This window comes from Trichinella spiralis, assembly GCF_000181795.1.
Source record: "Trichinella spiralis strain ISS 195 chromosome Unknown Scfld5, whole genome shotgun sequence".
In the NCBI taxonomy this organism is placed as follows: domain Eukaryota; kingdom Metazoa; phylum Nematoda; class Enoplea; order Trichinellida; family Trichinellidae; genus Trichinella; species Trichinella spiralis.
In genome coordinates, this window is record NW_003526944.1 from 340,347 (window position 1) to 360,412 (window position 20,066).

The 20,066-nt window shown below is 33.3% G+C and overlaps 5 protein-coding genes and 1 non-coding gene across 6 annotated transcripts; 5 read left to right on the plus strand and 1 right to left on the minus strand.

The window, feature by feature from the left end:
* The first annotated feature begins 629 nt into the window (after window positions 1–629).
* Tsp_03744 (actin-depolymerizing factor 2) lies at window positions 630–3,140 on the plus strand. Its single transcript, XM_003374501.1, has 9 exons — window positions 630–680; window positions 1,230–1,428; window positions 1,530–1,603; window positions 1,777–1,920; window positions 2,130–2,291; window positions 2,525–2,649; window positions 2,717–2,881; window positions 2,989–3,067; window positions 3,090–3,140. The coding sequence occupies exons 1-9, from the start codon at window positions 630–632 to the stop codon at window positions 3,138–3,140; spliced, it is 1,050 nt and encodes a 349-aa protein (XP_003374549.1).
* Window positions 3,141–3,797: 657 nt separating this feature from the next.
* Window positions 3,798–3,869, plus strand: Tsp_03745. Its single transcript has one exon. It is a non-coding gene; the product is annotated as a tRNA-Cys (tRNA).
* Window positions 3,870–5,104: 1,235 nt separating this feature from the next.
* Window positions 5,105–6,034, plus strand: Tsp_03746 (hypothetical protein). The gene has a single exon (XM_003374502.1). The coding sequence runs from the start codon at window positions 5,105–5,107 to the stop codon at window positions 6,032–6,034; it is 930 nt and encodes a 309-aa protein (XP_003374550.1).
* Window positions 6,035–6,097: 63 nt separating this feature from the next.
* Tsp_03747 (solute carrier family 46 member 3) lies at window positions 6,098–6,883 on the plus strand. The gene is made up of 3 exons (XM_003374503.1): window positions 6,098–6,395; window positions 6,520–6,676; window positions 6,775–6,883. The coding sequence occupies exons 1-3, from the start codon at window positions 6,098–6,100 to the stop codon at window positions 6,881–6,883; spliced, it is 564 nt and encodes a 187-aa protein (XP_003374551.1).
* A 316-nt stretch (window positions 6,884–7,199) lies between these two features.
* Tsp_03748 (putative ATP-dependent Clp protease adaptor protein ClpS) lies at window positions 7,200–15,821 on the minus strand. Its single transcript, XM_003374504.1, has 26 exons — window positions 15,759–15,821; window positions 15,577–15,711; window positions 14,788–14,948; window positions 14,137–14,297; window positions 13,679–13,795; window positions 13,550–13,624; window positions 13,085–13,163; window positions 12,903–13,012; window positions 12,455–12,541; window positions 12,298–12,382; window positions 11,772–11,878; window positions 11,518–11,695; window positions 11,302–11,456; window positions 10,974–11,226; window positions 10,800–10,920; window positions 10,522–10,740; window positions 10,338–10,408; window positions 10,070–10,225; window positions 9,856–9,999; window positions 9,251–9,521; window positions 8,852–8,995; window positions 8,636–8,791; window positions 8,169–8,571; window positions 8,017–8,116; window positions 7,620–7,677; window positions 7,200–7,394 (listed from the first exon to the last, which is right to left on the minus strand). Exons 1-26 carry the CDS (start codon window positions 15,819–15,821, stop codon window positions 7,200–7,202), a joined length of 3,804 nt encoding a protein of 1,267 aa, XP_003374552.1.
* Window positions 15,822–16,341: 520 nt separating this feature from the next.
* Tsp_03749 (three prime repair exonuclease 1) lies at window positions 16,342–17,538 on the plus strand. Its single transcript, XM_003374505.1, has 2 exons — window positions 16,342–16,588; window positions 16,700–17,538. Exons 1-2 carry the CDS (start codon window positions 16,342–16,344, stop codon window positions 17,536–17,538), a joined length of 1,086 nt encoding a protein of 361 aa, XP_003374553.1.
* The last annotated feature ends 2,528 nt before the right edge of the window (window positions 17,539–20,066 follow it).

The window sequence follows — 20,066 nt, forward strand, 5'->3', positions numbered from 1 at the left end:
TTTAAAATAATTATTTGTAGATACATGTTATGTAGATATGGTTAGGAATTGCTTTTTTTATACTTTTAAAACGATGAATAAATTTTTCTGCAATATTTCATTCGCTTCTGCGTTAAGTTATTTTCCATCTCGACTAATACGCTCTTTTAGTAGTTGACCAATCATCCACCAACGCATGACCTGATTTTAACTAATCATTTTAGCCTTGGGCGGTGCTTGACAATCATTTCGCTTACTAGCGAACTTGTGTGAATTCGTTATTCATTGGCAAGTCGTCGTTGTGTTTGCTGTTTTCTGAAATTTCTGCGTAAAGTTGAATTAACTTTGAATATAAAGATGGTAAGTATCTTCTTTTTGATACATTTGGATGTTTGTTTTGGGTGTATTTCCGTGTGTTATTAATTTTATTTTGATAATTAGTCATTTGCTACGTTTGTGTAACGTGGAAGCTGTTTATTGTGTTAATGATCTCATGTTTGTGTTTTTGAGCATGCAACTTGAAGAATTTTGCGTTGTTTGCTTGTGAATGAATTTCTGACATTATAGTTGAATGACTAATAGCATGTTTTCTTTTACCGTAGTCATCCGGGGTAACTGTTAATCCAGATTGTCGGACGACGTTTCAGCTTATGGCAGAAGGAAGAAAAGATCTACGTTACATCATTTTTAGCATTGTCAACGTAAGTGTTCTATACTAGTTTCGTTTATTTTGTTATACATATATTCATTATGTTAATGCTATGTTGACTTTTCATATCTTTTGAAACTGCACTGATGATTCATTATGTATAATAATAATTTGAAGATTGTTTAAAGTTAAGCCAATAGTTTGCCTAATATTTCAGTAGTTTTTTGATATGAAGTTATCGTTGAATTAATTGGAACTGCTGTAAAACGTAACGTTATCAAAGCATTCTTGTGTATTTAGTGATTGCGATGTATATTCGCATGCGTCGTTTCATTTATTCTTTGCTATTGGCGCGCAGTTGTTAAAGTTTTGCTAGTTGGTCAGACAATTATAGCTTTCTTTATGCCGGCGGCATTTATTATGGGCCACATTATTAGAAACATTTGTGTTCTCTTTCTGTTGAGAAGAAACGCAGATACCCTTGTTACAAAATGACCTTGTCATAATTGTATAATATTTTAAAATTCAGTTGAAGAAAAGAGTTATACTCTGTTGCTTACAAGTGAAGTATTATTTTATTGGTGGTATAAGTATTTTTTAGGACAAAGAAGTTGTAGTTGAGAAAGCAATTTGTGAGGACGATCTTCACAGTCGTCCAGATGATGATTATGCTGACAATTCTAAAACGGCATATCTGGAGTTTGTTGACGACTTAAAGCAGCTGACGGACAATTTTAACGATTGTCGCTATGCTGTTTTTGATTTTAAATTTACCGGTAGCAGAGAAGGCGCTGGTGTTAGTAAAATGTCTAAAATTGTATTTTTGCAAGTGTAAGTTTATTTTTGGTTATGAATGTATTGTTGACTTTTAATTAATGGAAGCTTGTGACTTTTATTACAGTTGCCCAGATGGAGCAAGTGTTAAGCGCAAAATGGTTTATGCCAGCTCTGCTTCAGCGATCAAAGCAGCTCTTGGTACAAGCAAACTGATTTCATTGCAAATTTCTGATGAATCAGAGTTGTGCCACTCGGACATTTTGCGCAAATTGTGCAACAAATATTGTGATAGACGTTGAGCTTCTTTTATAGGCATTTGGTCTGATTGACATAAGTATTACTTTGTGAAGAATTTTCGCCAATTTTTTTAGTCATTTCCGTATTTATTATTCTACTTCCATTACTCATTGATAAATTACCACATTCCTTATTCCCACAAATATTTATGCTATGATCACCGCAACAGTGGATTCGTCTTGAATATCAGCAATATTTCATGCTTGTTTTTTGTATTGGTAAGAAATGTGCGCAAGTATTGCTTATATTTGTGCCTCTTTTAACATTGCAGAACGTGCATGATATTTCTGATGATGAAATACCCCGTGAGTTTTGCTTCTCTTGAAAAATAAAGTTTTGCATGATGTTTGCGTTGTTATGTATAACATGCATGCGTTTTTATTATTTGAAGATGAATATTTCACTCAAGCGGGTGAAAACATTTCAGGCATCTGGTGTGAAGATTGATCCGCAGTGCAAAAAAGATTATGATGATATGCATAGTCGGAAGATGTATTCTTATTTAATTTTTCGTATTTCCGACGATGATACAACAATAATCGTTGAGAAGAAAGGTTTGAAAGGCGCATCATACAAGGAATTTCAAGATGTAAGCAAAGTTGTTTGCATCTTATAAAAAAAGAAAACAGATTTAATTCAAGTAGATACGTATGTACTAGTAGATTATGTAACAAATAACCTGCAATGTGACAATACATACTGATAGTACTATTCACAGACTTTCATAGTAGACCAATTGAAGCTGGAAAATGGCTTCACGGTTTTGCTGAATGTTCTGTTTGCTGATATGTTGAAGGGTAGCGAAAAATAATGGTCATTTAGGAATTAGCTAAGGCAGTTGCGACGGGGAAGGAATGTCGCTATGGTTGTGTGGATGTGGAATTTGCCGTGCAACGTCAAGGGACAGAGTCGGTATCTTCCATTCGAAAAGTCGTTTTTGTCCAGTTGTAAGTTGGTTTTCAAAGCGAAGTGTCGTCTGTTTTCTTTTAGCAATACAGGGCATTATTCTTTCAGATGTCCTGACGATGCGCCTGTACGCAAACGGATGCTTTATGCTAGTTCAGTGCGTGGCTTGAAGTCCTGTCTCGGACTTGAAAGTCTGATGCAGATTCAAGCATCAGATATATCTGATTTAGATGAAAAGGCAATAAAGCACGAGCTAATGACTCATCAACGCATGTAACTGTTTTTGATGAGCCTTTTGTCAGTTAGCTCAAAATTTGCTGTTAACAGTAGTAGTTGTTCGCCTTATTTGTTAGACATTTTATCACATATTTATTCTTCAGCTTTTTTCTGCCGTTGAACGCTGGTTATCATCCAAATATCTGGCGAATTGAATCAACTGTGCTTGTCCTTTTCTTTGAAGTTAATATTTTTTCATTTTCAGTGTTGCAAACATGTTGCTTCAAACAAAAGAAGCACATCATTTGAAACGTGAAACTGAATATGCTTTCAGAAACTGATGCTAGCTATTTATTATTATAGGGCTGATAGACAAATTCTGTAAACAAGAATGTGTGAATTCATTGAAAAGCGTAGATTGTTTATTTGTTGTTAAGTTGAATTGACAAAATATTTTTTTAATGTAAATTAGATTAAATTTTTTTAGTCATTGTACATGCTTATGAAAGATAAGAGCATTCGAATAGTAAATTTTCAATTATACTGTATTTGTATTTTATGTTTTACCAAATAGATCGGAAAAACTGGAATATCTAGTTCAAATTGTAATGCTGTTATATCAAAAACCTACGTTTAACCTTTAGTGCAAAATGTAAAATACACGCTACAGTAATATTTTTGAAACAGAATTGGTCATTTTAAGGCATTCACAAAATTCAAAAGTTGAAAAATAGAATTGGTAAATACGTAATAATTAGGAATTATGTTTGACAGGAGAATCAAGTCAATGAAAATGAAATTGCACAAATGTTATTGCTAAAATCAAACGAAAAGAAATGGCTGAAAAATAAGCCTAATTAATTAGTTGAAAAATTGCTTTCATTGCTATTATTATTATCATTAATATCACATTTGTCATTTTCTTATCTTGAAAATTAAATTAAAATTCATAATTAGAACAAGACATATTGTAGGGGGTATAGCTCAGTGGTAGAGCATTCGACTGCAGATCGAGAGGTCCCCGGTTCAAACCCGGGTGCCCCCTGATGTTTTTCTCAACCTTACTTTCTATTCCTGAAAAGATACATATTCAAGATTCATTCATAGTTGATCATATTTTACCTCCATATGCACAGCTTTAATTCTCATAGCATTTTAACTGCTACATTTGCTCAAAATAAGCAAGTTCTAACCAAAGTAGTGTAGGCATATTCTTCATCTGTTTAAATATATTCTTATAATTTTATAATTTAAAACTAATAATTTCAATAACTATAGAATAATAATGTCATTGTAAGTTGTCAAATTTTTATTTTAACTACGAATTACAGTATATGATAACTCAAGATGCACTTTTAGCTTTTTATCAAAAAGACTGTGGAAGTAGTACCTGGTCGAAATATCAATGTTTTACTGTGATTAATTGAAGCAAGGCACTTATTAATTGAGTACTAGTAAGCTTGTTTATGAATTTACTTGTCTGAAATGCAATGCAATGAAATGCACATTCATGCGAATGCATTTGCATTTTATTTATTGCATTGCTTTATGCTGTTTTCTTCACTGGTAAATGATAATGCATGTGAATGAACTAAAGCACGATGAATTCTGTTGTACTTTACTGCATTAAATTTGAAATTGGCAGTCTGTTATTTGTTGTAAAGCACCGACTGGAGTATTTATTTGCGCACCACGGGAAAATGAAACTTATCGAATTTTTTGTAACACTTTGTAACTCAAAATTGAATGAAGAAATGTTAAAATAACTATCTATTTTAATGATTAACAGTCTTTTGAGACTTTGTGAGCACGTTAATGTTCATTAGTAAGTCAATCCGCTTTAAATTATTTAATAGGTATATAATGTTGTACTTGAAATGTAACAGTTTAGCATACAACGCTATTCATTGCCCTTTTCTGCAGTTTAGTTTGATAAATAATAACAGTTTTCGTACAGTGAACCCATTTAATAATTATATATAAGCATGTGTGTGTGTGTGTGTGTGTATTATTCGTTTTGGCATGCTGAAAGAACGATATTAATTTAGCATGAAAATGAAATAAATTTCTTTCTTCATGTTCTAATTGGGAAATCAACAGATGGCGGAAATGTTGCAATTTGTGATTTGATACAATTTCTTTACAGTAATTGTGATATTTAAGTATCAATTTAAAAGTTTATTTTTATTCAATGATAAGTTGGTTATTTAAAATATGATATGATATGATATAAGTTGGTTACTTAAAAATTTAATTTATTCAATTGTGGATAAAAAATTAATGCATTTTAGTTTGGTTTATTCACCGATGAAGCTCTGTCGAACAAAGTGCACTGTGACTGGTCCTGAGTTGTTTTTATTTCTAATTGGCATCAGCATTGGCTTGTACATAAGTGCTTATTCTCCGTTTATACTTTTCAAAGTGTGCCTGAATTATGTCTCCTCCAACAGTCTCAGCAGTGTTGACTGCATGTCGATTACAAATTCGACAGTTCAAAGTAAGGTCGAAGCGGAAGCGTCTGTTTATTTGGTATTTCTTCAACTGGCCAACACAATTCCCGGCATATTCAGCGTTCTATTAGTATCTGCATGGTCAGATGCACATGGAAGGAAGTTGCCACTTCTCTGCTGCTCTGCCGGTTGCATTGTAAGCTCGGCATTGATGATCGCATTTGCAGTTTATCCCTCTTTGTCGATACATTATTTACTATTTCCGCAAATCATTTTTGGCTTTTTCGATCCGCTGTTTTTGTTCAGTTTCTGTTTTGCAATGATCACTGACGTCGTCAACGTTCCATCTCAAGTTGCGGTACGTATGGGAATAGCGACTGGTTTGTTGTTTCTGGGCATTCTGATCGGCAATTTAAGCTGCAGTTTGATCGAAGCTCAGCTGCAATACAGCTACGGCTATGTTTTTCTGGCGAGCACAGTGGTGTCAGCTGTCAGCTTTTTCTGTGCTGTACTGTTCCTTCGTGAAACTCGCTTCCTTCGAGATGAACAACAACAACAACACGAACAGCAGCAACATCCTATCGGACAAAAAACTTTAAAAGAACTAATCATCACCGATGGAATCATGGAATACGTCTCCACGCTGGTCAAAGTCAGATCTGAATCGAAACGAAAATTGCTGTGGATATCGTTGACAATATTCCTCGGCTTGTACATGTGCGACAACGGTAAGCGACAAATAATGTTGATGATTGTTTAATGTTAAATGAGCAAATGATTGTTGCATTGAACAACACAGGCATTGGAAGTTTGCAGTTGCTGTATGTCAAACTCTCTCCGCTTACCTTCACAGACTCTGAGTACAGTCTTATGTTGTCTGTTCAACGGTCCTTCGCCGTCGTCTCGACAATCGGTCTTCCTTACATGTTCAAACGAATCGGCTGGCATGACACATCGCTCATCCTCGTTGGTATTGCTTTGTCAATATTTAAGACAACTCTTTTCGCCACCAGCACCAATCAGTACATGGTTTTCTTCTGTAAGTAGTCGTTCAACTGTTTTATTCATTCATTGGACGTTCGTTTTTTCCCCAAGCCTCTGCATTCGGTGGTTTGTCAACGGTTTATTTTCCTGCTTTTCGGTCGTTTCTCTCCAGCTTAGTGGAACGCTACGAGACAGGTTAATTCACCTTCAAATTCGATAACACACTATTCATTTACTAATTTATGCTTGCTTTTCTTCAAGTTCGCCTTTTTTCAACTATTGCCATGCTTGAACAACTCAGTCCGGTATTGTCAACGATCGTATTCAATTTCCTCTATGCCAAGTTGGTAACAGTATATTCAGGTTTTGTTTTCATGTTTTCATCGGCTGTGAAACTGATCTTCTTTGTCATAATGGGGTAATTATATATATATTGTTTTTTTAATTTAATGTTCTCTGAAATGAAATTCTTCTTCTGTTAACTGTCGTGAATTAATAATACATTTATCTTTCTAGGTGGATATATTGGAAAACTCGAATCAAAAGTGTTCAACATACTGCTACAGTTGAAGTGGATAAGTCAGATTTGATAGATGAGGAAAACAACAACAGCGATACAACTTGAATTCCACAACCGTATTCATTGCGCACTTGTTGTTTGAGTTAATCTTTTGCTTCATCATCCATTATCTCATTTGCACAATTATCACTTTCTGAACAGGTAATCTAACAGAATATATGCATATAAAAAGCAAAGGTATTTTTACGCAAAGGAAAGAATTAAAAATAAAACGGTGATGAATTTAATGACTAGTTATGAAACGAAGTAAATAATAAACATGTTAACTATTACCAGATAAAGTAAAAAATGTTTAAGAGAACAATTTCCACGCTCATATGATATATATACATATCATCACCCAGCCACTACAAACATTGTTTTACAAGAAAGTCCAACTGATGGACAGATGATGTGCTTCATCCGAGCTCGTGATCTTTTCCGGAACATTGTGAAAATACCAAATTTTCTTCAACGCCTCATATTTGTCTTCTCGCAACGTCAGCGGCTTGCCACGTCTATAGAACAAGTCATGCTCCCCAAATTTATCCCGGTATGGACCGTCCAACAGACAGCCCTGGAAACGATCGTACAGCATAATTACTTGACACGATCGGACGCTTGAAAGTGAAACAAAATTTCAAATAAATAATACAAATAAATAAGCAGAGATGAAAAAAAAATCATACTTCAAAAAAAGACCTGTACCACCTGAACATTTGAACGAGTGGAAACAGACGGCTCCGACGCTTTCTTCTCTTGTGATGCTATGGCGGCAACAATGACTTCGATAACACAATACCTCACCACAGATAAGACAAAGTGCCGGTGACAAGCACCCACGTTTTAAAGATGGACAGCTAAAAGAATAATAAAATTCAAACATGATAATTGCTTATAATCAATACAAAATGATGAAAATTAAAACTGACCAATCAATCATAATGTTACTCACTTGGCTTTGGAAACTTTAACTAACAGTTCCACATATGCTGCTGGTAGTTGAAACAACGACTGCGGTCGGATTGGTAAAGCGCACGCTTTTTCATGTTTCTGATTTTCGGGTCGACTATTTACGAATTTCTGTGCTAGCGTCTCACCGGAAAACCAACTGTTTAAAACAACAAACCATATGAAAAATAATTTTATGTAAAAACCAACAAAAAAAAAGTACAAAGCAAAGAGCAGTATAAAATCACCTTTCCATCATTTTAGCATTGACAAGCTTCATCAAATCGACCATGTTTTCTGGAAGACCAAGATAACGGCACAATGGTTGGAAATCGTCCACATTGTAATCTAAAGGAATCGTAAATGGAAAAATCAATTAACAACATAGTTGTCATCATACTTCGTAATGCTTCGGGTGGAACAATGCGTGTCAAAGCGTTGAAAAACAATGCGGATAAGCGCAAAAATTTGCGTACATATTCTTTAAATGTACAAAATCGTTTGAACAATTCAGCCTGCTCAAAGTTCGACAGTGGACTGTCCATTGAGGCAATGTTGTAGAACATTTTGGACAGTTGAACATACGCATCGCATTCAAGATGGCAAATCGACTGCTTCTGTTCTGCAGTGATTTCTTCCAGTTGCGAACTGGGCAAATTACACGTACTCCACAACGCTTGAAGCAGATAACCAGTGAAAACCATCAAAAATGTCTGGTGTTCAAAATAGCCAAACGTCGGAATTGGACGCATATCATGTACATCAGTGGGAAAACAAAACGCCGGAAATAGAATGACTTGAACCTAAAAAATCAAAGTAAAAATATGCTATCCAAAATTATTTCCAATTTAAAATTTTCAAACTTACCAGAGATGTGAACAAATCAATATCAAGAATAGTAAAGGATTCGGATGGGGAGAACCAAGGTTGAAGAACTTCATTCAATGCTATTTTCATCTGAGGTGCAGGTGTAACCCATGCGTACAGCATCACAGAGTTGGTCAATGTGTACAATGTACAACACTAAGCATACAAATAAATAAATATACATATATATAATATGAATCACAAAAGATTATTCACTTGTCGTTTAGAAAAAGCACCAAACAATGGTTTCCTTTCCAACTGCAATTCGTGCTCCAATGATCTCAACGTATAAGCGACTGTCGCTGCGACGATGAACAACGCATTCCTATCATTTCTGGGTTCCACCGGTCCTTGACATGACTGTAATGATAATAAAAACAAAACTAATCAACTCACATAAAAATCTGTAAAATCTAAAAAAAGCTTGCTTCGTGCAATGCCATTGGAAAAAATTTCAATGTTTCTTCCACATTGTTCGCTTTCCAAGAAAACCTGAATTAATTAGATAATAATTTCAACAATGGCATAATTTAAAAATAAAAATGAAACAAACAAAGAACAACAACAATAATGATAACAATAATAATTATTATTATACCATCTCAAACTCCAAACTGCAACAGTTCGCTCATCAGATGCGCTAACACCTTTTTCCAGCGCCACGCGCATCAAAGCTCCCTCTCTAATGTTATTCAACAGTTCGTCACTAGCTAAAATAGAAGCAAACAATTCATATCTCGAATGCCGCATAAAAGTGTTTATAAAAATTTTTCTCTTCTTCTTACATGCAATCGCTGTGCCATTAACAACAACATCATAGCCTTCTGCTTGAAAATAATCTTTCAAATTGATTTCATCATTGCTTATCTCGGTAAAGTGATAAACACTGGACATAAAGTTGAACCATCTCAACTGAAGTTCTTTTCCAGAGAGCCATCTCAAAATAAACAAAATTCAAATAAATAAACAAATAAACAAAACTAATCTCACTTTTCCGAGGTTAACATTGTCATTGGAGATAACAATGGCAAAACACCGTTCGAAACTCTTTTACAAACGGAACAAAAAAATTCATTCCTCTTGGCTCGAAACAATGGATAACGGTCGCTGTTCGTACGATTTCGCAGCATCATTCTCAAGCATGCCCTTTTGGAGACAAAGAAAAATATTCAAATTCAGTAAAAGAAATAAAAAAATGTCCCTCATCTTCATTCACTTACTCTTTGAAACAAGTGAAATGCAACGGATGTCCACATGCATTCGCGTACAAACCGTAATTCAATTCAAACGGCACATACAACGGATATTTCCAATTGTACTTGTTTTCAACTTTTCGTTCGTAAACATTGCAAAAAATTCGTGATCTAAACAATAATTAAAAAACAAGCACAACCATATCCTCCGTCTCGTCAAATTATTGACAAAAATGCTTACAACTGCATGAACATAGGAAATACAACAGAATCACTCGAATCGGACAAGCTCGTCGTTTCCAGACAAACTACACACTGCGCAGTGCATGATTCCAAAATCTTCGTTTCACTTTGATCAGGGCCTATTGCTACTGGAAACTCTTCTTTGGACAATTTTCTGAACAATTATTATTATTATAACAAACATCATATCAGATAATAATATATAATGCAAATTCAGTTCATTGAACATTCAGTTTTATCTTGAGTAAACAAAACTGAAAACCTACCTCAATTCAAAACTAACATCATCTTCTTCTATCGAATTCTTAGCATGCGCAACCAACATATCTTGGTTCTTCTGCAAAAGAAAAAAAAGAAAAGAAAAAGTCATGCATTATTTGCAATGAATGTCAATTATCTCTCCCAGAAAACAATATTAACAGTGAAAATGAAAAATATGCTAATATTCACATCAACAAACTGATTAGATAAATTCTTCATAGTCAGCATGGCGTTTTGACGATGACGCATTGCATTTTTGTGACGCTGCTTTCTGCGTTCTTCTTCTTTCGTCACCTCGTCCGGCGAACTTTCATCAGGATACTGTTCTTCTATTAAAAATGCATATTCCTCATCCAAATGTTTTCCTTCTTTTTTAAACTTTTTCAACGCATCCACTGCCTTGAATCTCTGAATAAACAATCATCAAAAATATTATTCAAAAAAACAAATTATATCATCACACTAACCGCAATGGCCCATTTGAGTAACAGATCAATCGAAGGTATGACATCGCCTACCAACTTTTCCATCATTTGCAATAAATTCATACCATCCATCGTGGTCGACAAAGCATTGTCGGTAAAATTGCTGCAATTTAAAAAATGTAAATTCTAATTTCATGCAAATATTTTAAAAAATACATTTGATTAGTAGAATCCACTTGTTCTCCTTCAGATGGAGGGCGATATTCTTGCCACTGACGAAATTCATCATTCAAAGCCATACCAATGAGAAAAATAGCGCGTTCCAACTGACCATCGCTGTGCAATGGCAACGACAACAATTTACGACGCAATATCAACTGCAAAATCAGTATCATCGTATCTGATGCATATATGGACAACAAATTGACAAATGCTGGCTTAAATTTCGGTGCCATCGGCGGCGGACAAGCTACAAGACAAAATAAGACACATGTGCAAAGACACAAAAAACACAATTATCAATTTGAAAAGAAAATCATTTCACCTTGCATATCCAAAGGTTGGTCTGTTCGAAGTGTTTGCTGATATTCGTATGAGTCAAAAGACATTTTCTTAGTGTAAAACCAATTGAACTTATTGTATTCCGGTAGCAATTCACTTTTCAGTGAAAATATACTCTCTCTGCTACTGGCTGATTCTCTGAAAAAGGAAAAACAATAGGTCACATCATAGAGCAAGTTCAATTCGTTCAATATGTTACTGGAAATTGGCAACAGATGACAGGATATCTTCCAAAAAAGCATCTTCGGATCCATCTCTTCCCAAAAAATCATCAATTGCACTGAATGTTGCTGGCCGCTGGCAGAGCATTTGCACAACCAGTCGACGAAGTGCATCATCTTTCTTCACCTCTCCCACACCACGTGTCCAACGTTCGCCTACAAATAATAATCCCTTCGATACTAAAACAAGCAAACAAACAAACTGTGCATCTATTTGCTATCTTCTATATACCAAGTATCATGATAAACAATTGCAAATAATCTTCGGCAACCAATACTGTATGCAAACGTTGTCGACCACTAGAAAACTGTGACATTTCATCCGCTTTACTCATTAACCTGTAAATATAAAAACAAATTTCGAAAATAAAATATATTCAATATATCAAATTCATATCTTCACTTTGCCCAGTTGCACAAATCAAATTTCACCAGTGCTTGAATGAGCAGCTTATCTGCACTGTGCATTAACGATCCAGCAACCTAAACCATTAAACCATCAATTTAGTCATACTTCTTCTCATTTTATTATTGTTTATTCACCTGCAACATCACCACATCCTTTTGAAACATTGAACTTCTGGTCACAGGATGAGTGTAATATTGATACTAAAAAATAATTTATTCAAACAAAAGTAACAGTGAAAAAAAAAATAAATAATGCAATTACGCTATAAGCAATAGGCCGGTGATTTCGAAACCACATGCCAGCGTTGTACTGCGCCACAGCAGAAAGAATACGCAAAGGGTACTCGTACCATTCGCAGGGTGGAGAATGAGAAACCGGCAAAACCATCCATTCTTGTTTCGAAACATTATGCTCCATCAAAGCTGTAAATAATGCTGAAAAAGAACAGACAAGATGTAGATAAACAGCTTCCAACTGGAAACATTTATACTGCGCTGCTTGCTTACTGCAAAGCATTCTCAAAGTAGGAATATGAAAAGAAACTGGATCTTTAGTTGAATCGTATGGAATACATTCTTCAACTTTACCACCAACTAAAAATTGCACGACGTGCAGAAATTGCTCATTAAAAAAAACATTTTTTTTTCATCTAATTGCTACACTGCTCACTTTTATAAGAAACTGCCGTGTCATTGCTGCGCAAATGAAAGAGAGACATTTGGAATCTAGTTTGTAAAAAGAATTCCGTGGCCAAACGTCTCTTAAGAAAAAATTAGCATCAGAAATAGATCAGAAATGCTCGTCTTACTGAACAGATTTCGCTCACGTTTGCAAAGGCCCACTTTGCGAAATATTTCATCGCGGGAGCCAAAGATAAAAAAACTGTAAAACCACATTCCCACAACAATTCATAACGGGTTGATTCGTTAAGGATCCGTATCATTGCATCCATACCATCCATTCGTGCCAACAATTCCAAAAAACCCCCGTAACCAATAGTTACTCCTTGTAATAATTCTTTGTCAAATTCATCCAACTGCGTTGGTAGACTGTTCAACAAATATCTGAAAGAATAATTTTAAAAAATCACATTATCGTCAAATATAATGCACTTCCTTTTTTTTTATTTTACTTACCTAAAATCCTCAAACATGCTAACAACACGTTTAATATTTCCACGCTGTTCAGTATCCACAAACTTAAAAACTCTGTCATCTGAAATAAACACTAACAATACAGGCAAACAAATGCTCTAACTCTAGTCAACCTCTAATCCAAGAACTGGTTAGTTTCACTGCCGTAGTGGCAACCACCTTCAACGCATTTTTCTTTCTAATTAGCATTCGAGCCTTCAAAGCAAAACAAACAAATTAGCATGCTTGAAACAAAGTTACAATTTTCGTTATATTAGCAGAAATTTACAATTGAAGGGGTAGTGAAAATTTGCACTGCTAGCGAAACTGCACAAACTGAATGAGCATGATCGTCGTTGACGTAATTAAGATGCAAATCTTCATAAATCTACAAATATATGAAAATCAACAACAATAAGAAGTAAATTTCTTACAATCTCGTAATTATTATTACATTGATAAATTCACAAGCAAACGTCTGTCTATACGTTTCGTCTTTCGTCAATGTGCACATGATCAATTGTTGAACAGCAATGCGAGCACCTAAAATAAAGAGAAAAATTATATCTCAAAAAAAAGCAAATAAATATTTTTTACCTTTCCAAAGTTTGCGCTCTTCGATAAGCATAGAGTTTGCAAAGCAATTCCGAAGAACCACGTCGGTCGGTGATTTTACGTTCAACAACGCTTGACAAAACAAGGACTCCAAAATGGCTACAAGAACAAAATAAACAAATAAATAAATAAGTTACATTGAACACCAACTTAAACAACAATAAAATTACGAAATTGTGAGCACACGTCGCTGCCTAACCATTGCAACAGCTTAACAGCCATCATTTGATGCAATACGAGGCGTCCATCGGCAACACGAGAAATAAGTGGCCCAACAAATGAATTGATCTGATTTTCCTAAGCAAAAGCTTAAAATGATTCTGCATTCCATTAGAACAATAAATCATAAATAATTAAATGGGAAATAATAAAAACACTCTTTATTTCATAAATTCTCACATAAATCATTTGTTTCCGGTAATCACAGCTATTCTGGCTACCGCAGAAAACAACACTGCAGCCATCACGGTCTATTCGTGCTGAAAGTAGTCTTGCACAAGTTGTGTCAATATCTAGAGCGGAACTCAATGTCGAAATCACATCCTCGTAAGAATGCACTTCATCGTTGAACATCACAATCGCATGTGGCACTTTTATCGAACTAAATAAAAAAAACAACTCCATTCCAACAACACATCGTGTACGCACAGATAATATAATTAAAAATAATTACTCGAGATAATAACTTGTGGGTAAGTCTAAAAACATCGCATGCTGTAAGACATCTCGAATGTACGACAGCATTGCATTTATCAACATCAGACAACGATTGGATCCTTCCTCAAGTAATACTTTCGAAGGTTCGAATGAAGCAACCGGTTTGTGGTTCAAACAGTAATAATTCGATTTCCACGCTTCTTTATCGCCGCAATCGCAAGTACCCGAACCTTCACTGGTACTCATCTAAAGATAACTAATAATGAAAATGTAATAAATATTTTTTTAATTACTCACCGAATATCGATGATTCTTATGCTCAGAAGACTGAAAACAAGCATGACAAAAAATGCATGTTTGATCACATGCACAGTCACTGAAACAGAAAACACTTGCCACATAAGTAATGGAATTTTGAGTGAATTTTAATTTACAGGCAACAGTAAGTAGGCTCGCCGCATATCAACTGTCGATTGCATTTGTTGCTTTCCGTAATGCATGGATAATGCAAATAAGCGGCATAAGCTTGAAAATCACGTCCATAACTTCCACAAAATATATTCGTAAGCAAATCAAAAACTCGCTTTTTCAACAACTAAAATGATAAATATTAATACTTTATACATAACACATCAATTTCAAATCGTACTAAACTGAACCAAATAATAATATTATTAATCTATTTACATTCTTTCTCAACTAGATTTCCATTTCAAATACAACCTGCATTCTAAATACTGTAAATAGATTAAAAACGCAAAAATTGATTCATAAATAAAATTTTATCTCTTAACTACTTTTATTTAACTTCAACATAAATGAAAAAAAATTCAAACTTTCTAAAAAGTGCACTTATATGCCAAAGTCACAAATACAAAAAACGCAAATTATAATTTTTAGTGTATAATTTTTAATAATAAACAAAACAATACAAAAACTAAGTTATGAATTTACGTATTTTCTGTTAAACCTAAATTCATACACAAAAAAAAACAAAAATTCGTCGTCACGTTAAAGAAAAGTTCTTCCGGTTTCAAGATGGCCATGAATGCAGAATATTCATCTCTTTATTACAATTAAGACATTTTAAATTAACAACTTATTTAAAAGCAAAGCAATTTTAAATTAACATCCTATTTAGAAGTAACTAACAGTTCAAAATAATTCATCAAATATTACAGAATGATGCTAGAAAATGTTACAATTATTACATATGAACTTACAGTTTCATCAACTTCAGGTGTTTCTGGGTCCGCCGTCAGAGTAAAAACTTTACTAGAAACTACAGAGAAGAAATAACACAACTTCGTCTTGAAATCAGGCATGTTTGCCATATTACATGATTCACGAATCATATCCTAAACAAAGATGATTACAACTTAGCATCAGGAATAGCAATCTTCACCTCAACAAATAATTTGTCGTCTATTCCATCTTGGGTTACCCAAGGATACTGGAAAGAAGACATGTCTGGTAACTCTTTGGACATTCAAAAACTGCCCAACGAATACTAAAAGCATCAAAATTGGAAATTAAAATTCCTTTGTAGAAATTAATGCTTAAGAAATATAAAATCAAATTAAAAGAAACAGATGTGAAAAAAATGAATAAAAAGAAGATGTATATCTTTAGTTGAGAGAAAAAGCAATATTTGAAAACTGCTCGGATACTGCATACAGATAGACGTCGAAACTACACTACATCATTGACGTATTTTGGTACATCAAACCTGAATTCTATTAACCTAATAATTTAAAAAATAATTTCAAAATTCATTTAATTCGTCAAGATTATACTTATAAAATTAAATAGTGAAAACTTTAAAATTTTAAAACTTCAAAATACGTCTGTTGATATGAATTAAAAAACTTAATGTTCATTCACATTAAAACTTGAGCTATTTTATACTGTATAAAATTTCTAATTTTTATATTTTTTCTAATTATTTATAAATATTTATAGCAGCAAATGTTTTTAAATACGAAAGCATGAATGTTGAACATCCAGATAAAATCTGTGACGGCACCCTTGTTTTTCTGGATGTTGAAACTACGGGACTGGTGGGAAAACAGCCGAGTATTACTGAAATAGCTGTTGTGGCCGTTGGTCGTAGACATTTCCTCACATTTTCAAATAATCCATCTGCATACACTAAATTACCCAGAGTGATGAGCAAGCTTGTTAGTGTTATAAATCCTGCAAAATCTATTTCTCCAACGGCAAGTTTGATAACAGGTTTACACTCTTGCTTTGATATATGTTTCATTATATTAGTAGCTTCAAACTGCGCTTTCTTATGAAATGTGAATTTTTGTTTGTAACACATAATTTATACGACATTTTCAGGTTTAAATCCAGCTAATGTTGCAGCGCAGCCGACCTTTGCAGAATTTTATCAAACTTTGCACTCATTTTTATTAAATCTAATACAACCGGTAACATTGATAGCTCACAATGGTTTGCAGTTTGATTTTCCAATTTTGAAAACTGAAATGGCTCGTTGCGGCAATCCAGACTTACCAGCAACTTTCTTTTGTTGTGATTCTTTAAAATTATTTCGTCTCATGGACAACTTATTATTAGCAGATATGGAAAAGAAACGTGCATATTTTCGCACTTTTAACAATAACCAAAATGTATTGACTTCTGTTGCATTATTTTCCAGTCCAGTAAGTGCTTCGTCAGCAGCTTTTTCATCTTCAACATCAGAAGCTGTTGTGCAGAAGGATGATGATCTCGTTGATTTGCCGAAAAGCTCTGTCGAGATGTCATCAAGTTTAAATTGTAACTTGCAAGGGGGAATAATTCGGTATTCTTTTGCCGGTACTGAATCCTACAAATTGCATCACACCCTGATAGATAGCCGGTGGTATCCAAATGCTAGTAGAAAGTTGAATTTTGACTCCAATATTGAAAATGATCAATTATTTCCAAAGAAAGATAGTCCAAAAGCCAAAATTCGTCTGGAAGGCATATGCGGCGACAGTACATCTTTGTTTGCAACATTTCGTTATTCACTTAAAGATTTGTATCTTCGAATGTTTGGTGATAAACTGCAGATGGCTCATTGCGCTGAAAATGATTGCATTGCTTTATTGCGATGTGCTTTAATGTATGGGGAGGAATTTTTAAGTCAGTCATTGAACAATTCAATACCGTTTAATTCCATTCCATATAATATTTAGATCTCTGTTTTAGAATGTTTTAAAACAGTTTGTTTTATCTGATTTCACACAAACTGTCATGGTGAGGTTATTTAATATTGATTTTTACATGCTGATTGAATATTGTTTCCTTTCCAAAGTTTGCGTTCTTCGATAAGCATAGAGTTTGCAATTTACGTATTTTCTGAATAGTATAGTATAGTATAGTATAGTATAGTATATGTATATGTATAGTGATATTTTAATTATGATCTAGCAGACCACGCGATGATTCAAACTGGCAACTTAGTATTGTTTTTAATCTTCTAGTTATGCGTGGAAGTAGTTATTAAAAATTGATTGTTCTTGTGCTTTCAGCTTTCATTTATAAAGTAAATTTTTCATAAACATTTCAAAGTTTTAAATTCGAAGCAAGTTTGCATCTTAAAAATTAGCTATAGATGAAAATGGAATGTTAGTAAGAGTACATTGTTATTTTTTAAAAAAATCATTTACTTTACAAATTAACAATACATTTCGATCTAGTGAAAAACAACGAAGAAATAAAATGAAGTTTCAGTATGAAGTCAATTTCAACGTTACGCTAGACCAATAATAGAATACCATAATGCCAGTAATTATTTTCTATTGAAATTTTGGTAACAGTCATAATATAAACTACAAATTTAATGTATCATGTCTAGAAAACATTTCAAACCGTTGTTTGTCATTTTCAAATGACATTCAAGTTATTATTTATTGAATATAAAATTCTTAAAATTTACATTTCACCTTTTGAAATGTTTATGAATTTCACTCGTCTGTTATTATTTGCTTATTTATTATTGTAAAATTTAAAATTTATGTGGAATTTTTTGTTATTATCAGTTAAAATGCTTTTACGACATTCGTAATGTATAAACAAGTTCGAATTTTCAATACATTTTCCAATGTAGTTATTCCAGTTTTGACAATGCAATTTGTAAATTTATAACGATCGAACTCTCAGAAACGGAATAATTACATTTTATTTTTATCTATCTTTTCCTTATTAATTTCTTTTTTATTTTGAATTTTACTTAAAATTATTTTTTCCCTGCTGAAATATTTTACTGTTTCTTCTACATTATACAAGATGTGCAAATTTAATCAATATCTTTCTATTTGAAAATGTATTGTCAAATACTGTATATAAAATTGAATTGATTTTGATGACATTTAAAACAAAAGTTTGTTTTGATTGTGAAAGTGAAAATAATAAATGTTGTTATTTGAAGTTTTCGTTTCATATAATAATGCAATAGTTTATCGATTGTTGTATTGTGCGATTGTGAAATTTGTTTTGATGTTGTTTCTCTTTTTGGAAAATAGTGAAAAATTTTGACATCTTTCAACTTTTCAAAGTAGTTTTCAGGACAACGATGTTATGCACAAGATGCAGCACAAAGTAGCACTATTTCATTGACCTAAAAAGTCGGCCGTCGCTTCTGACTCAATAAATCTCCATACGATGAAAAAGTATATTATTTACTTTTGACATCCTCCCACGCACACATGACACTGTTCAAATCTTGGACATGTTAATTTTGGGTCATTTCTGTGGGTTATTGAAAATTGAACAGAAATAAATTCTAATTAAAAACTGTCGAAGCGTTGATTCGCATTCTAATGTAATAGCATTCTACAAATGATGCTGCTTATATAATTGGGCACATTTACCATTTCTATTTCAGACACGTGATCTTTCTGTTTTGTCGCACATCGTCATATCAACAGACATGCTATTTTGCATTTTAATTATTCTTAAATTTATTGCGAAGATAAATGATCGTTGTTGTTTATTTTCAAAAAAAAAGAATATCTGAAAAATGTCGACATTCGAAGTTTCAACTTTTTGATGTTCTGATAGTTGTTTTTGCTAATAACGTCAAAAAATTATTTTTGCCCAAACTGATATTATGGTAGATTAGGGAAGCCTACTTTTATTTTGTATGGTAATTTAACAAATGATAAAAATTGTCGATCATTTTAAATTTCCAAATTAATATTTTGAACAACAATGTTACATTTGCTTTGAACATTGCTAATTTTTCAAGCATGTGTTTGGTAATTAAAATTTAAATGACTAATTCTTTTCTTCGAAAATTATATTCGTAGTAATTTTTTTGTTTCAAAAAAAAACTAGAAAATCTTATCGACATTTCATGGTACAAATTTTGCATTTGCACAGTGACACAAATGATTCGTTTTGTCACATTTTAGTTTTTTTATCCTCAGGCTGCAGCAGCAGTTGTTGTGAAATTCGAGTTGTCGTAAAGTTTAAAACTGAAAACCGGAGCATCCCAATGGTTCGGCGGAGAGATGGGGGGTGGGGGAGACAGTTTTCCATTTTTACCTACTATTTCCTGTTTCAGTTATTAATTATTTAAAGAAATTTGTTTACTTGAAGAATTGAAACCACAGTAGAATATTGATAATTTTCAATCGCAAGAAAAAAAAACATCTACATCATCAATCAATTGTAGAAAATAAAATCGTAAACATGATATAGTACACCTTACAATAATCTG

Coding starts and splice junctions, on each gene's coding strand:
- Tsp_03749 (XM_003374505.1), top strand. CDS start 16,342: ATGAATGTTGAACATCCAGATAAAATCTGTGACGGCACCCTTGTTTTT. Junction 16,589..16,699: donor AACGGCAAGTTTGATAACAG/GTTTACACTCTT, acceptor CGACATTTTCAG/GTTTAAATCCAGCTAATGTT.
- Tsp_03747 (XM_003374503.1), top strand. CDS start 6,098: ATGTCAAACTCTCTCCGCTTACCTTCACAGACTCTGAGTACAGTCTTA. Junction 6,396..6,519: donor CATTCGGTGGTTTGTCAACG/GTTTATTTTCCT, acceptor CTTTTCTTCAAG/TTCGCCTTTTTTCAACTATT. Junction 6,677..6,774: donor ATCTTCTTTGTCATAATGGG/GTAATTATATAT, acceptor TTATCTTTCTAG/GTGGATATATTGGAAAACTC.
- Tsp_03748 (XM_003374504.1), bottom strand. CDS start 15,821: ATGTCTTCTTTCCAGTATCCTTGGGTAACCCAAGATGGAATAGACGAC. Junction 10,409..10,521: donor TATCTAATCAGTTTGTTGAT/GTGAATATTAGC, acceptor TTTCTTTTGCAG/AAGAACCAAGATATGTTGGT. Junction 8,572..8,635: donor TTGATTTGTTCACATCTCTG/GTAAGTTTGAAA, acceptor TTGATTTTTTAG/GTTCAAGTCATTCTATTTCC.
- Tsp_03746 (XM_003374502.1), top strand. CDS start 5,105: ATGCATTTTAGTTTGGTTTATTCACCGATGAAGCTCTGTCGAACAAAG.
- Tsp_03744 (XM_003374501.1), top strand. CDS start 630: ATGGCAGAAGGAAGAAAAGATCTACGTTACATCATTTTTAGCATTGTC. Junction 1,429..1,529: donor CAGAGAAGGCGCTGGTGTTA/GTAAAATGTCTA, acceptor CTTTTATTACAG/TTGCCCAGATGGAGCAAGTG. Junction 2,650..2,716: donor AAAGTCGTTTTTGTCCAGTT/GTAAGTTGGTTT, acceptor TTATTCTTTCAG/ATGTCCTGACGATGCGCCTG.